This window comes from Elgaria multicarinata, chromosome 3, assembly GCF_023053635.1.
Source record: "Elgaria multicarinata webbii isolate HBS135686 ecotype San Diego chromosome 3, rElgMul1.1.pri, whole genome shotgun sequence".
Lineage (NCBI taxonomy): Eukaryota > Metazoa > Chordata > Lepidosauria > Squamata > Anguidae > Elgaria > Elgaria multicarinata.
This window is the reverse complement of record NC_086173.1, coordinates 35,754,861-35,771,433: the sequence shown is the minus strand read 5'-3', so window position 1 is coordinate 35,771,433 and position 16,573 is coordinate 35,754,861. Positions and strand designations below refer to the sequence as shown.

The window sequence follows — 16,573 nt, the reverse complement described above, 5'->3', positions numbered from 1 at the left end:
GAGTGTTTAAACCATGGTTATGTAGGCACTATGGTTAGGAATGGTTCACATGACACTCTGAGCCATAATGTTTAGCACAAAAGGCTTAAGCACTGTGGCTTAGTATGTCGTCTGAACAGGGTCAGTATAATGCAATGCAATGCAGCAAACCGCACAGTATATATAAGAACAATCATACAAACTAAGAAGGGTTTTTGCCTGGTGTTGTAAAGGTAATGATGTAGGCACCAGGCAGGCCTCCTTAGAAAGGGCATTCCGTAAGTAAGGTGTGAAAACTGAGTAGGCCCTCTCTGTTGTAGCCACTCCTTCAGGCAAAGAAACTGAGACTTACTCCCTTATTCTCTCATTTGCAGTCTATTGGCTCTGTCTGGTATAAAATGCAGTGATTGCCAATGAGAATCAAACCTGCTTTTAGCTGCATAGCTCTGTCCTGGGTCCCTGTGTGTCTGGTCTGTCTGTGCACATGAGATAATCAGTCACAGACAGACAAGCAAAAAGTCTACCAAGTTTGATGGATGGAGACGGGATGAAATACGATTACCCAGACGCAAGGCAAAACTTACTTCTGCCTTGTCTTTCCCCCAACCCTGCATCGCATCCAAGCCCTGAGAAGGCAAAGAAAGCTTTTGCCTCCTCCAAACCCAGAAGTTGTTTTCCCTTCCCTTCTCAACCTGACTCCTGTTGGTCAGGGGATATAAATGTAATAAATAAATAATGAAATAAATAAGATTTTTTTAGAAAACATATTAAATATGCACGAAAGACAATCCTATCTTAATTAAAACTAACTAAATGAATACTTTAAGACCAAGCTATTCATTGGCTACAATGTGTCTGTCTATTTCCTATTGCATTTTGCCTTTAGAGACTCTGGATGTTCATGAGCCTTAGAAACCTCTTGAATCTTCGGCTTTTGTTCCCTGTCCCCATGCAAAAGCTCCTTTACCATATCTCCCTAAATGTTAAATCATATTCTCACTTGAATAAATATAACTAGAAAAGGAGGGTTTAGAGAAAAATGAAAGCTTTGTGTTTATTTTTACATTCAATAGTTCAGCGTTTTAAGAGAGACAGGCTTAGTTAAAAGTCTCTGCATAATACAGAAGCATAATATCTATAGATTATATTGGGAAAGGGAAGACAGATCATGGTTCATTGGGGGACTACTGTTCAATTTCTAGCGGACCGATTAATGACTGCTGGTTGCTGGGATCCTTGCAAGGAATGCTGGACCAGACGGAATTTGCTCCGACTTGAGTGTACGGTTTTGCTCTGTAAATTTAACACACATACAGATGGACCAGGGAGATTGTAGCAAAAAAACCAAATTATGCCAGTTTTGGTTTTTCTCAGTTTCTCCTTTTTCCCAGTCTTATATTTGTTTAGCCCGGTTTCCTCATCAGTTTGCAATTTTTCCTGTTTAGAAGTCATCTTAAAAATTCTTACACATCTTTGTTTGCAGTGATCCTAATGTAGACATTTTCTGTATGCAATCTTTCCTAAGCAATATTCTCTACAATAATGCATTTTGTTCACTATTTTCAGTTATAGGCCTAATAATAATAATAATAATAATAATAATAATAATAATAATAAAAGGACTTCTGACCACATTTATAAAAAGGTCTGACCACACCAAAATTAGTGTCTAAGTATAAACCTCCCAAGGCAACCATGGGAGTGCTTAAACTGGGCGTCAAAATTCCATCACAGCATTACTTTTCTTCTTAAGATTTTCCAGGCTGGTCACTGAGAGTCCCCCCTCATCCTCTGCCAATAATCTCATTTAATTAGCTACAAGAGATTGCAGTTAAGCGCTTTACCTCGTCTCTGGAGGCAGAATCAATTTCAGCAGCCAACGACTGGGCTTTTGTCTGTGTTGCAAAAAGATTCTTGGCTTCATAAAGACTAAGACTAAGGATCTGTCCATTAAGGTCATCGTTCTGGTCACGAAGCTTCTGGTTCTCCTATTGAGAGAGGAAGGAGATGTGAAAGGAAGTTTCACATTAGGCCAAATAAGGAACAGTTCAGTTAGCAGACGAAGGGAACTTCCAGATGACAGCAAAGTGATTCCTCTCTCCACTCTTCTAATGCTATACTAGCCTGATTCTGTGCTAATGGCACAATAACTAGTCCCCATACAACAGACTGCATTTTTCAGACACAGTAAAACGATGCTGGGAGAATGTTAACCAGCTCTCTCCTTTAAGCAGAGCTTCTGGCGGCACGGCTGCTGTTGCTGGGGAAACTTTAACTGGCCACATCTTTCCATGTAAAGAGTGCTGGCTGCTGATACCACTCCTACAGGGAAAGGAGTGGTATCATTCCCTTTAACTACAGCTCTTGTTATCTGGTGCTGGAAGAAATGCTCTTGCCAACCCTTTCCTTGCAAAATGGTCTATGGAGGAAGAAGGCCAAAAAAACGAGATGGAATTGACAAGGGCCATGCCATTTCCACCCAATTTTTTGTGTTTTGGGGGGGTGTATGTGTGTGTTATTAGAGGGGAACAGCTGCAGAGGTGGAAGCCCTGACAAATTCAGTGGTGTTGTTTTTAAATCAAAAGCAGCAGAGCCAGGATTTTAATCTTAAAATGTGAAATCGACAGAATTTCCTCCCTCTGCAGCCCTTCTATGGATTACCAAGTGGTTAAGACACTTATAGAAGCTTTAGGAAAACTTCAGCTGGACTCATGATAGGATGTCCACCTCTAGTCAATTCACGAGTGGGATGGTGCTATTGTGATCATTTCTTGCTTGTGGCCTTTCCCCAGGCAGCTGGTTGGCCACTGTGTGAACAAAATACTGGATTAGATGAACCCTGGGTCTGACCAGCATGGCTCTTCCTCTTATATGGATCTGGTGGCTTGGAGAAATCAGAAGGTGGTCAATCCTGGTGCTGGCATTAGTCATGTCAATTACATGGAACAGAAGTGGGCACCTTGTTGGGGCTGGCAAGGGATGGGTGGAGGGAATATTTGTTTAAAACCTAGAATAGCACCTAAAATTATCTCTAGCTTTGTTAATACAAAGAGTGCCTAGTTTATCTGAACTTCTGTCTTCCAGCAATCATGGAACTGTGTGACTTACCAAAGATGGAATTCTGAGTAACAGCTGGATTTTATATTTTCAAAAATGGGGGATTAATGATAGTTTGCTTCTTTCTTGCTCCCAGCTGTCCTAGGGGCAGTTCCAGGTGATACCTGATAGGGAGCCCCATTTGAATGTCTTCTTACTCTCTTAAGACTCTGATCATACAGACATCATGACTTCAGTATCGTCAGCCATCCCACCTACCCTGCAATCTGCTTTTGAAAACATCTTGCCTGATGAAGAGATCTGGAGGTTTTGAAAGCTTGCACATTTTTTGGTGACCTTTGAGTTGGCTTAATAAAAGTATTATACTAATATGGCTTTCAGAGTAAATATATATTTCAGACTGACACCACACACCAGGGGTGGGCAACATGTGGCCTTCCAGATTTTGGCCTACATCACACTCCCATCATCCATTACCATTAGCTATACTGGCTAGAGCTGATGGGATTTGTAGGCCAAAACATCTGGAGAGCCAGAAGTTGCCCATATCTGCCATACATGCATGCCTAGCAGATAGGTGCATGTTTAGGCATCCATCAGGATTCACTCTCAGTTCTCAAAGAAGCGACTTGCCTATCTCCATGCCCAGATGTCTGCAACAATTAAAAGACAGAGTTTTCACACAGGCACTATTTGAAAACCTTTCCACAGCAGGAAATGAAAATGCCCCAATTTCTGAGTCCATCACCATCTCTGAGGGGGGCACAGAACCGTTGGTTATTTACGGCCTGCTCCTAAAAGGAGGCGTGAAGGTTTCCCTTCTCGCTTCCTCCTACCCTGCCCCCACCCCAAGAATGCCTCACCTGCTTGAGCCGTTTAATTTCATGCTCCATTTCCACTTCTCTCGTCTTCGCATTGAATTCACTCAAGCTGGAGGAAGAGCTTCTCCCTCGGCCGGGCCGCTCACACTCGAGCTTGTACAACTGCAGGTGTTCCAGCTCCTTTCGCAAATCCTCAATGAGCTGCACAGAAACCAGGACATGAAGGGACCAATAGGTGAACCGACATGTTGGAATCTGAAGGACAAAGTCAACTAACACAACTAAGATCAGAAAACGTCTCTGGTGGGACTAAGCACCAACATATCTGGGAGAACCTAGTGAAGACTTCCATGCAGTGGCTTTCAGATTTCCTACTCCAAGAGTACCTTTTCAGCATCAATGTATCTGCTGAAGTACCTCTGTGTGTCTCAAAGGATTCTGGGATGCACTCAGTTCACATGGGGCTTTGCAGATGCTCCACATGTTCTGGGATGCAGAACCTCAGGCCCAGGGTTCCAATCCAGCTCACCTGGGATCCCAATCCAGTCCCCAGAGGGCCCCACCTCCTTGGCCCCAACCACCACCAATAAAAAAACAGGTTGTTTCCTGGTTTTTGTATGTGTCAAAATACACATACATTCTAAAAGGTTGAAATGCCTTTAAGCCGAAATATACTGGTACATTGACCCTGTCCCCTATTGTCTTTAGCCCCATCCACCATTAGCATGCAGCTCGCAAGAGCTTCTGGGAAATGGAATGCGGCCCTTGGACTGAAAGGGGTCCAACGCCCATGTCCTAGAACACCTCCAATGCTTCCCCCTGTGATTGTGCCTTCAAGGGAAAGGGAAGCATGAGTGATTGGTAAGCTCCCCCCAGGCTCCCTTCAAATGAGTTAACTGGGGTTCACTTGGGATCAGGCCCAAATTAACTTGCTTCTGCTGGGACCCAATTCAGAATTGGTCCTGAAGGAGCTCACCCATCACTCCTCCTCTCCCACCAGCCTACACCACTATCCCCGCCTCCTGCTGCCCACTTTACCAAAACATACCCTGGAGACCAAGCGGGGTGGCAGTGACCTGAGAGCAGTAGAGAGCTCTTGCTATGGTTGACGGACGCTGCCATCAAACATGCATATAAAGCAATTTCATTCCCTTTGTCAATGGATGCTCAGGATCTCCGCTGCCAGGAGGCCTCCCTGTTGCTATCCGCCTGGCATAAATTTGGGGAAGAGGGAACTCGCTATAGGAAAGCAAGCAATGGGCTGGCTCCTCAAGGCTTTGAACCTGAGTTTAACAACGTTCATTTGAACCCAATCCAAAACTAGCAGTAGAGGACCTGCTTTGCATGCAGACGGTTCCAGGTTCAATCCCCAGCATCTCCAGGTAGGGCTAGAAAAGAATCCTGCCAGTCAATGTAGACAATACTGAGCTAGATAGAGCAACAGTCTGATATAGTCTAAGGCAGCTTCCCATGTTCATATAACTCATCTGAGTTGGGTCCATTCCAAATGGAGCTTGTGGGGAGCTTTCCCATCACTAGACCGCCATGATTTTACTTCCCCTGCAATTCACAAATCCCAGAGAATGGGTGGGGAGGTGTTCTAGGGCAGGTTGTCAATTTATTTGCTTGCTTGTTAAATTTGTACACTCCCTTGCCACCAAAGGCAATAATATAAAACAGCAATATAAAAACAATAAAATAGATTAAAATACAAAGTAAAAAAAAAACATTGAAAAGTTAGGTAAAACATCTATTTAAAAAATCAACCCAAACAACTATTGAAAAACCACCCTACTGACAGGCCAAGCTTATGGGTCAACAGCTTGTTTAATTAAAACCCACAGGGAGCATCTGCAAGGCCGTATCGGTGCTGGACTGAGCCACTTCCAGATCAGCCCAAACATCAAACCCTTGAGTTCTTCATTCTGAACCCTGGGACCACGGTCTCATCGCCCACTGATCCATTTCTGTAGAATTCCTGATGAGCTGTGGAATCCAAAGGAATTCTTAGGAACACAGTCTGAGAACTCTTGTCAAATTGAAGCAAGGATAACTTGCTCCTGACAACTCCTGCTTCAAAGCAATACCACTATGCAGTCTGAAAACACTCTGTAAATAAAGCTTTGTTTTCCATTTTGCTTTATGACCATGCAAGATCATGAGATAGCAATATCAGCCCTGGGCTGCAAGCTTCATTACCCACCTCCTGAGTAGCTTCCCTTTCCTTGTTAAATTGCAGCCTGTTCTGCCTCAGTTTGTCCATCATTCTTTTATACAAGTCCATCTCATCCTTGAGCCGCAGACTGGTATCTTCTAATCTGTCCGACATTCGCTGCCTCTCCTGAGGAGAACGAAAAGAAAATTACAAGCTACCTGCAATTTAAGATCTGCTCTATAGTCAGGGGGAAAAAGGCTGACTGTATTGGCCTCCTGGGTTGGAACTTGTCATTTCAGAGGACAGATGGGGGAAAGTTGCATGTCTGAATTCTCCCCAACGTAAAAAGGACCCAAACAAACAAAAATCTCATTGCACGTAGAAAGCTGTGATGGCATGGTAAATGCTAGGCCAGTGCCTTCCTTGCTGGCTTGCTAGTGTTTCCAGTTTAGGGAGTTCTCAACATGGGTGAACATTCATACGTGTGACACCCCCCCACACACACATTCTAAAAGAGCAACAGTTCAAACAGGCCTGTGCCATATGGGCTCCGTTAAACGTTTAAATCAGTCTTCAGATGCCCACCTCCTTCCTCCTAGTTCAGGGGTGGATATCAAGTCGATTGGGATTTGCAGTTGATTGGTGAGTGTTTAGGCGTTTCCAAGAAAGTTACAAGCTACCTGCAAACCTTTGAACTGCTCTCTATATTCAGGAAAAAGACAGGCTGTATTGGCTTTCTGGAACTCGGTCATTTCAGCGGGCAGGTGGGGGAAACTTGCATGTTTCAATGCTCCTCAATGTAAAAAGAACCCAAATAAAAATGCCTCCCCTTAAAAAAAAAAAAGGCTGCTGAAATAAAGAAAGTTGGGAGGCAGTGTGGTGGTGGAAGTGTGCATGTATGTGTGGACTGCAAGCCTAGCTCTGGAACTAAAAGCAAACTTCCTGGGCTGAGCACATGCTCAGAGGAACTCTATTTCTTAATTCTGTGTCATGTCAGTCCCATCCCTTGTCCGAAGCCAATATTATGCACCTAGCTCTGGTTGATGGAAATTGGGATCCTAGTAAAAAGCTCCTTGTTCCTCACTACAATTGTTGCTCAGACATTCAAGTACTTTTTCCTGCAACATTCCTGCTCCCCCGTTGGAAAGAGCAACAGCCTCAGCCAGATTGCCACGGTATAGCTCCATTTCTCCCCCATCCTTTAATTCCCAAGACTAAAGAAGCATTCATTTTAGGGACCTCAATGGCCTGAATAACAGTATTGCCTCATTTTATAGATTATTCTTGTGCTGTAGCACCAGGCAACTAAAGCTCAGGTTTCTATATCGTATGCACCATGTTTTGTTCTGACACTTTGGTCAAGCCGATGTTGCAATAACAGAAAGCACAACTCGATCTACAAAGCAGTCAAGCTGATTTTGAGCGAAGTAGTGCAACGCCTGTAGCAACCAAGCTTTACCGTGGGCTTGGTGGAGGATATGGATTGGCTTTGAACAGGGGACACGTGGCAAGGATTCACGAGCTGTTACCTCATCCAGTTTCTCACTTTGTGATTTCAGTCGTAAGACAGTGGTTTTGAGCTCACAGTTTTCCTCTTCAAGCTGCTGAACCCTGATGGTGAAGCAGAAGAAGAACAGTAAATGATTGTACACAAAAACCTAGTCACCTTTTCTAGAAAAGTGTTCTTTCCCCAGTTGGCAACAGATAACTAAACCAGAAGGCATTGGGGAAGCAGGTCCTCCAAAGTACCTTGTGTTTATTAAAGTCTTTTGGAAATGTAATTTTTCCTTCTTCAGGGGCAGTCAGGAATTACCTAAAACAAAGAAGTCAGATTGTCCCTGAGAAGGAAAAATTACATCTTGAAAACACATTGGGCTTTAATAAACAGACACCTTGGAGGACCTGTTCCTTTCTTGCCTTCTCATTGTACATGGTGCCTTCTCTCTCTGCTTCTCAACATATAACAAATCTAAAGAGTGGTCAAATTTTCAAGAGCACTCAGTACCTAAGACTAAGGCAGGATTTTTTAAAATCATTTTTTTCCTTGCCCCAAGAAAGGTTTTTAAGTCTCTCAGCCCACCCCGTTTCTTGCCCTGCTCTGTTGTGACTTTTTGATGATACAAATCACCTGGGTCTTAAGACCCATGGCAACTTTGCTTTAGAAAAGCCCTTTTCCATAATCAGTTTAATGGCTGGGTTCGTACAACATGACAAACCAGAGTACAGGTTGAGTGAGGGTTGTCTTTGAACCATGTTGTTGAATTGTGGGTTGTTGTGTTGGATGAACCCAGCCTCACTAACAAACCATGGTTTGTTAATCATGAACAGTTCACAAAGAGACCCATGCTTTGCTGTTGGGTTGTGAACTGCAGGTTGTTTGTGGTTAACAAACCATGGTTTGCTAACATGACTGAGTTAATACAACACAACAACTCACGATTCAGTGACAACCCATGGCTCAACCCATACTCAAACTGTACACTGGCTTATTGTGTTGTGTGAACCAGTTCACTGTATCGACTTAAAACAGGACACTTGGCTCAGAGGTCACTTTGCTAACAAAACGGTCTCCGTAAATTTGTCATTGGAACTGGTGCTGGCATTTTCTTTTAATTATTAAAAAGTATTTATATATCCAGCTTTTCAGTTCCAGGAGTTTCCAATCTTGTTAACAAACTGACTTAAAAACAAGAAAAATAAAAACATAATACATGTAAGAGAAAACGCAAGAAACGCCAAACACATGGAAGTACCCTGAATGTCCATTTCATATAAATATCTCTTCCTGACATGCCTTCCCTAACTGAAAGCACAGAATCTTTGAACCTCCAAATCCCAAGTACAGAATTTTCATATCATGAGGGTACTGCATATAGAGAAGCCCTCATAGTCCAAATTTCAGGAGACTGGTTGTCTTAAGGCCAGTTCACACACACACGTTTTGTTCCCCATGTGTTTATTCCTGACTATTCCCAGGACTGCACTCACACAGAGAAAAGTCACATGAGAATAGGCAATACGATGATATATTCAAGGAGAGGAAGTGAGGCATCATGGTTAGAACATTGAACTAGAGGGGACTTGGGTTCAAATCCAGGTGGGGGAAGGGGGTTGGATCTCAAACTCTCCCTCCTGGTTGGTGTGCTGTCTTTGATCTCAGAAGGTTTTTTCCAAGCAATCCTATGGTCCCTGAGATGGTCTCCCAGGGACCATAGGATTGCTCTCCAAGCCATTTACAGAAGCAACATCAGCACAGTGAAAAAATATTACCTTGTGTTTAGCAGTTCAATTTCAGTGCTCTTCTCTTTTTCATACTTGCTGTAGGCTTCCCTGTGCCTCTTTATCTCTTCTTCTAGGGTCTGCTCAGCTGATGTTTCTTGGTCTTTCAATAGCTCTTCTAGCTCATGAACCCTAGCAAGAATATGCAATTTATTGATGCAACCATTATTTATTTTAGCATCCATTGGATCTGGCAGTGGCTAAGCGTGACAAAGTGGCTTGGTCCCTGCATTTTTATTCTTCATTCCCCAGCCTGATACCCTTCTCTCCTTCCTGCTCCCTTAGCTGCTAGGCAGTGACACCCTTCATTCCACCAGTGGCCTAGCCATTTGAGCAGCCTGCATTGCTGCGCCTTTTCCAGCCTTGGCAAACTAGCCAGACCAACCCCCAAATAAACAAGGCCTCAGGCTTGCCTTTGATTGAGCTAGCTGTTCCGTAGCCACAATGGGTGTGGCAAACCTTCCTTGCTTCTCCTCTTGGCCAGGGTGATTTCCAGTCATACGATTCATTGATTGGAAGTAGTGGCAGGTTGATAAAGGAGGGGAAGAAGAGAGCCCACAAGTAGCAGTGCATTGCGGTGAAATCTTGACCTCAGCCATGGTGTTCTTTTGCATGAGGTATCTGCTAAGTGATACCTGGCAATCCTTTTCTCCTTCTGAGTGGGTTTGGTGGTAGCAGAAGAGAATTATTTCTCATGATTATGCCCACCAGTGCTTAGACATGCAGCCTCCATGGAGACCTTCTTACTCGCTAAATCAGCAGCAGCAGGAACAGCTCTGCTACCCCAGAAGAGGATGATTGTGGTGTACCCTGGTCTGATTGAATCTGGAGAGAATCTGGGGCCCAAAAAACCCTTTCATGAGAGACCTCCCCACTTTCACCCTTCAAATTGCCGCTCTGGCAAATTTCCATGGGATCTCTGTTCGAAAGGAAACATTTTGGCTTCCAAAGCAAACAGCCATGAAGTTCAGCTGCATGTTTTCACATCTTTTGTTCCCCTGAGTTTCTCATTATAACTCTGCCTCTGGAGATTGGAGAAAGGCAGCTGTCGGCAGCATACTAGATTACCTGTGAACTAGGTGCGTGTTCTCCTGTTTCAGTTTGCTCTTCAGGTCGCCATTTGTCATGCTATCATTTTCCAGTTCTGTCACTTTTTTCTCTAAATAAGTCACCTACATAAAGGAAAGAAGAGGTAAGTTTCTTCCCTAGTGAAGACCACCTCCAGACACACCTGCTGGGCCAGATATTATCTGAGAGAGGCCCATAGTTGACATGGTGACCATGAACTCCCGAGCTGCTCTTGACAAGGTATCCTCGGCATCAATATTAAAGCACTTCAAAACCTCAAAGTTTGGGGTCCTCAATACCATGCACAAGACCACCTCAATCTTGGAGACCACCTCAGTCAGGTAGCAGGGTGGACGATGCACCAAGAGAATCACAGACACTAGGTCCACAGACACTCTTGTGGAAGTGGAGAGAACTTGGGAATGAGCAAGCTGGACCTCACCAGCTTATTAGTGTAAAAGAGCCTTTGCCAGCCTGGGGCCCTCCAAATTTATTTATTGCATTTTTATACCACCCAATAGCATAAGCCCTCTGGGTGGTTTACAAAAATTAAACGAATAAATACGAAGGTTGCAGTTGGTAATCACAAAAGGGAAGGACTGCCCCTAGGCACACAACCACATAACAGTTGAATCAAACGCCATTTATATCAAATTTCAAAACAGGGACTTATTTTATATAATAACAACAATTATAAGGCAGTTCAATCAAACAAAATAGTAACGTCAATTATAAAGCGGTTCAATCAAACAACATAGAATAGGGAGTCAATAGTGACTTCCCAAACATTACATTGATAACTAAGATACTGTTTTTAAAGTCCCTACATTAATGTTGTTATGACAGACTGAAATATCTGTCGTCCTCAGGGGTCCTTCTCCGCGAGCCCCTGCCAAAGGAAGTGAGGCAGGTGGCTACCAGGAGGAGGGCCTTCTCTGCTGTGGCACCCCGGCTGTGGAATGAGCTCCCTAAGGAGGTTCGCTTGGCACCTACATTATATGCTTTTAGACGCCAGGTGAAGACCTTTTTATTCTCCCAGCATTTTAACAGTCTATAAATACATATTAACTTGTTGTTTTAAATTTGTAATTTTGCATTGCTGCTGTTTTTATCTGGTTGAGCTTTTATATTGTATTTTATATTATGGTTTTATACTGTTGTTTTATACTTTGAATGGTTTTAATTTTTGTGAACTGCCCAGAGAGCTCCGGCTATTGGGCGGTATAGAAATGTAATAAATAAATAAATAAATAAATAAATATCCTATGTTGTTTGATTGAAGCGCTTTATAATTGACATTACTATTTTGTTTGATTGAACTGCCTTATAATTGCTGTTATATAAAATAAGCCACTGTTTTGAAATTTGATATAAATGGGGTTTGATTCAACTGTTATGCGGTTGTGTGCCTAGGGGCTCTCCTTCCCTTTTGTTACAAAAATTAAAACCATAAAAACCATTCAAAATATAAAACGAACAGTATAAAAGCATAATACAAGACACGATCTAAAAACACAATCAGGATAAAATCGAGCAGCAATGCAGAAATGAATACAAATTCAAAATACAAATTTAAAACAGCAACGTGGCATGCTACAACCTCCATCATCCCTGTCCAACACAGCCAATGCCCACACGGGCTGCAAATGATGGGGGTTGTAATCCAGACATCAGGAGGGAACCAGGCTGTGGAAAGTTGATGTGTATATAATAATATTTATATATATACACACACACAGTATTATTTCATCACCCACTCCTTGCCCCAATTATATTTCTCTACGTGTTCCCATACAAAATCATAGTTAGACTGCACCACAGTCAGGGCAGCACCACACAGGGTAAACTGGGAGACCCACCCAAAAATTACATTTGGTTTATTGGCAAATCCCTAGAGCCCTTCTTCGCTGTGATGTAAGGAGGACCCCTCACCTTTTCTGTGATATCGTTGTCGCACGAATCTATGCTGTCTCTGAACAAGTCCTCTGTGCTGCCGTTGCTGCTGCTAAAGTTGCTGTTGTGGAAAAGCTGTCTGTCAGGAAGACAAGAGGAAAGAGACGTGACCCTTTGCAAAAAGGGGCCTGGTAAGGAAGAGGGCTCCATTCGACAGCTCTGGAGTAAGTAACAAGTGTTTTTTAAAAGGTAACAATAAAGCAGTGAGCATGACACTTCAAGGCATATATGTGGGGCTTCTTTATGCTTTTAAAAGTTGGCACAGGGCCAGCCCAAGTATGTATGTACGCCAGGGGGTGGGAGCTAACCAGTGCGGCCCTTTTTGAGTGTAGCTTTTACTATTTTTTATAGTGACTGAATAGGATCAGAGCGCATTTCATTTTTTTGCACTGCAAGACAAGGAAAACATTCTGGTAGATCTAGAAAAGCCTCCCCCAAATTGGTGCCCTCCAGATGTTTTGGGAGTACAATTCCCACTGTTCCTGACCATTGGCCTTGATGGCTGGGGCTGATGGGAGCTGAAGTCCAAATCACCTGGAGGGCATCAGGTTGGGGAAGGCTGATCTAGAATGAGGAAACACGGGATATGAGACAGGAATAGCGAATGTCCTGTGCAACCATGTTAAGTGTAGCGCTGGGTCCTAGGGTTATCAGGTTTGTTTCCCCTGGAGGCAGAATGACAAGGGCCTAATCTACACCAAGCAGGATATTGTACTATGAAAGCAGTATATAAAAGGCAGGAGCCACACCAAGCAGGTTATAGCGGTATGAAAGCGGTATATGGTATGTGTCACTGGGCCCCAACAATTGTCAGTGCATTTCAATACCGCTATAAAGCAGTAGTGTGGCTCCTGCCTTTTATATATAACTCTTTCATAGTGCAATATCCTGCTTGGTGTAGATTAGGCCAAGGAGAAATTCAACAATAGGAAGGTTTTCTCAGCAGAAGACAGGGAAAGTGTTACCTATTGACTTCCTGCCTTTTGATTCTGATAAATCAACTTAATGGCTCAAGAAGTTCTCCACCTCTGAATTAAGGATACATAGACTGAATTGCTTCTTACAACATTTAAGTTAGATACCATTCAAACGCAAGAACAAAGAAGTATGCAATGTTTCTTACCTTCCAAAAGCTGTACTAGATATTTTTCTGTTTGGGCTGGAAGAAACCACAAGGACATGTATGAGACACATTAGGCGAACCTAAACCTGCAATTTCCTTATCATGATTGTGCAATTCAAGCGTCTCAGAACATGCTAAAGTGGCAATCCAAAGAATTCTTACTAGGGAGTCAGTCCCACTGAGTCAGCATGGTAGGAATGCGCTGCAAGTAGTTGGTCACAATGATTCCCCTTTCACTTAGGGTGCAATCCTAAGCAAGTTTAGACAGAAAAAAGTCCTACAGCTCCCAGCATGCCCCAACCAGCCATTGCTAGAATCAACATCAGCCACCAAGAGAGCGATTTTTCAAATGGGCTGTTGCAAATCTTTGAGAGTGTGGTTGTCTGTAAAGCACCAAGCATATTGGTGGGGAATAATAAATAACAATGTGTAGAAAGTTTGTTAAAAAAAATGTACCAGCATGCCTACATTGGCTCCATAGAACAAGAATAGACACATCTTCAAAAACCAATTTCTCTGCATGGCCTATGGCTTGTTCCTTTAATCCTCATCCCCAAATGTAACAAACTGTTATGTGCACAGCATATGAAATGCATTTGCCTGCATTCATCCTTCCCTACCCTTCATTCTTCCTTCCCATCCTCTGATTTCCCCATTATCCATTTCATATAGTTACCTCCATGAGAGCAGGCACAGGTATGCAACTTTCTATGCTCCGTACATGGATGGTTCTGTATCAATGCAGATAAACAAACCTACATGAGAAGAGGTGTGCTGGATGAGTCCAAAGGCCTATCTAACCCAGCATCCTGATTCCCATGGTGGTCAGGTGTGGGCCTCTGGGAAGCCCACAAGCACGATAGGAACTCAACAGCATCCTCCCACTTGTGATGTCCAACAAATGCTATTCACAGTCATACTGCTGGAGGTATTGCTGGAGATAATATACAGCCATCAGGACAAGTAGCCATTGCTAGCCTTCTCCTCCATAAATTGGTCCAATCTCCATTTAAAGCTGTCCACGTTGGGGGCCACCACTACATTTTTATGGCAGCACACTCCACAGTTTAATTTTGTGCTGTGTGAAGAAATAAAAAACGCAACCCCAGGCAGAAAATGAAAATATAGCCACTAGAGAAGAGTTAAGCTTTCAGAGAGCAGGAATTTCCATTTTATGTTAGTTGTGCTGGCTAATGAAGGGCTTAAGGAAACCTGAATTGCTGGTTTCTCAGGGGAAAGTAAAAGATGCCCAAAATAGATTTGAACATTGCTGCAGGAAACTATCTTCCCCTTGCAATACCAGGATCATCAGCATTTTGTATTTTACGTGAATGGGGCTTCATTCAAAGGCATTGAGAATAGTCTTTGTAATGGCACATTCACAGGCAGGTGGAACAAGAATTAAGGCAGGAAAGAAAGAAAAGAAGAGAATAATTAGGAAGATAAAAGATTTAGAGCAGCCTTTCCCTAGCTGGTGCCTTTCAAATGTTGTGGACTACAACTGCTATCATCCCTGTCCACTGGGCATGTTGTCTGGGGCGGATGGGAATTGCAGTCTAACAACATCTGGAGGGTGACAGGCTGGAGAAGGTTGATTTAGAATATCATCACAAAATGGAGAAAAGCCAGAAGAGGCCAGGGATCAAAGTTTGGGCCTCCAACATGCAGAAGCCTCTATTTTACCACTAAGCTATGGGTCCCTGTCTCAAAATGCCTGACCATGATAAACGGTTTTAACTATTTAAAGGGTTGCCTCAAGGATGAAGAGAGAACAGATTGGTCACTCCCAATCTTGGGGTGGGACTATAGCACAGGACAACTCTAAATTAAGGAAAAAACACACATCCTTACCAGGGTATTTTTTTTCCCTTGGGTCTTTCTGAATTCACTGTGGGATCCTTAAGACAGTGACCACATGATTTGTAATTGAAAACTTCCCCTCTGGGCTATGCTCCATAAAGTTCAATGAAGCAGCGTCATCTAGTGGCGGAATTAATCCCACGGTTATTTTAAATACTATATTATCTCTGCTTTTTAAAGTGAGATTATCGGGGGAAGCACAGGAGATGTCCTGGAGGTTGACAGCGTCATGTAAAGGCCCCACAAACTTCTGTGAGTGGCCAATCATGAGCATGCAATAAATCACTTATTGGGAGAGCACCTGCTTTGCATGTAGAAGGTCCCAGGTTAAATCCCCGGCATATCCAGGTAGGGCTAGGAAGGAATCCTGTCTGAAACCCTGGAAAGCTGCTGCTGGTCAGTGTCAACAATACTGGGACAGATAGACCAAGGCTCTGTATAAGGCAGGCTCCTACGTTCCTATGTACTCCTCCTGCTCCTTATCGTAACACAAGAAGGAATAGTTCTTGTTCACTGGAAGAAATGAATCCTTAAGCCAAAGACAGCATAGAATGACTCATTCTATATTGCTGCAGTGGACACAAGGAGACTTGGAATTCTTCCAGCAAGGCTGGCCCAAGACATTTTGCTGCCTAAAATGAACTGGCAAATGGTGCCCTCACCATTCCTCACTGGATGACCTTGGGCCAGTCACTACCTCTCAGCCTAACCTCCCTCACAATGTTTTTGCAAGGACTGAAATGAGAGGATCAAAACATCACCCTTAGCTCCTGAAGGGAAGGTGGAATGTAAACATAATAAAATGAACACAATATATTTGAAAAACATCATAATCTCATAACAGTTCAAAGTTAGCCTCCCTGGCATTAAAAATCTCTACATTGCATGGGGCATTATTGTGTGCACACATTTACACTAGCGACAAGATGTGACTACTACCGCACTTGGAGATTAAACTTTCAGAAATCCTGGAGAGGCAGCTAAGGCTCCAGTCCCAAGTACAGGAAAGTAAAGCCCCACTGAATATCATGGAACTTACTTCTGTTTAAATATGCATAGGATTGTGCTGTAAATCCCTGAAGATTTTGTAAGACACAGGAAGGCTGCAGTCCAAACCCCTTAATTAGGAGGAAAGGGGACACATATACACACACTGCAGTCTTTTCTTTTTTACTACTTTAAAGCAATTTGAATTTAACACGTGGGGGGGGGGAAACGAAAAGAAAAGAAGGATATGGAGCTTTAACTCCCCCCCCCAAAAAAACCTCCCCATGACTG

General features: G+C 43.2%; 1 protein-coding gene across 5 annotated transcripts in view; it reads right to left on the bottom strand.

Moving 5' to 3' along the window:
• The window catches only part of RAB11FIP4 (RAB11 family interacting protein 4), a 211,645-nt gene that overhangs the window by 2,450 nt on the left and 192,622 nt on the right, over positions 1-16,573 (bottom strand). For all 5 annotated transcript variants that reach the window (XM_063119891.1, XM_063119894.1, XM_063119895.1 and 2 more), the window contains 8 exons: positions 13,436-13,471; positions 12,292-12,391; positions 10,360-10,463; positions 9,283-9,423; positions 7,542-7,623; positions 6,061-6,198; positions 3,900-4,058; positions 1,824-1,967 (listed from right to left, as the gene is read on the bottom strand). In XM_063119891.1, the coding sequence (XP_062975961.1) occupies positions 1,824-1,967; positions 3,900-4,058; positions 6,061-6,198; positions 7,542-7,623; positions 9,283-9,423; positions 10,360-10,463; positions 12,292-12,391; positions 13,436-13,471 (904 nt within the window). The remainder of the gene's footprint in view (positions 1-1,823; positions 1,968-3,899; positions 4,059-6,060; positions 6,199-7,541; positions 7,624-9,282; positions 9,424-10,359; positions 10,464-12,291; positions 12,392-13,435; positions 13,472-16,573) is intronic.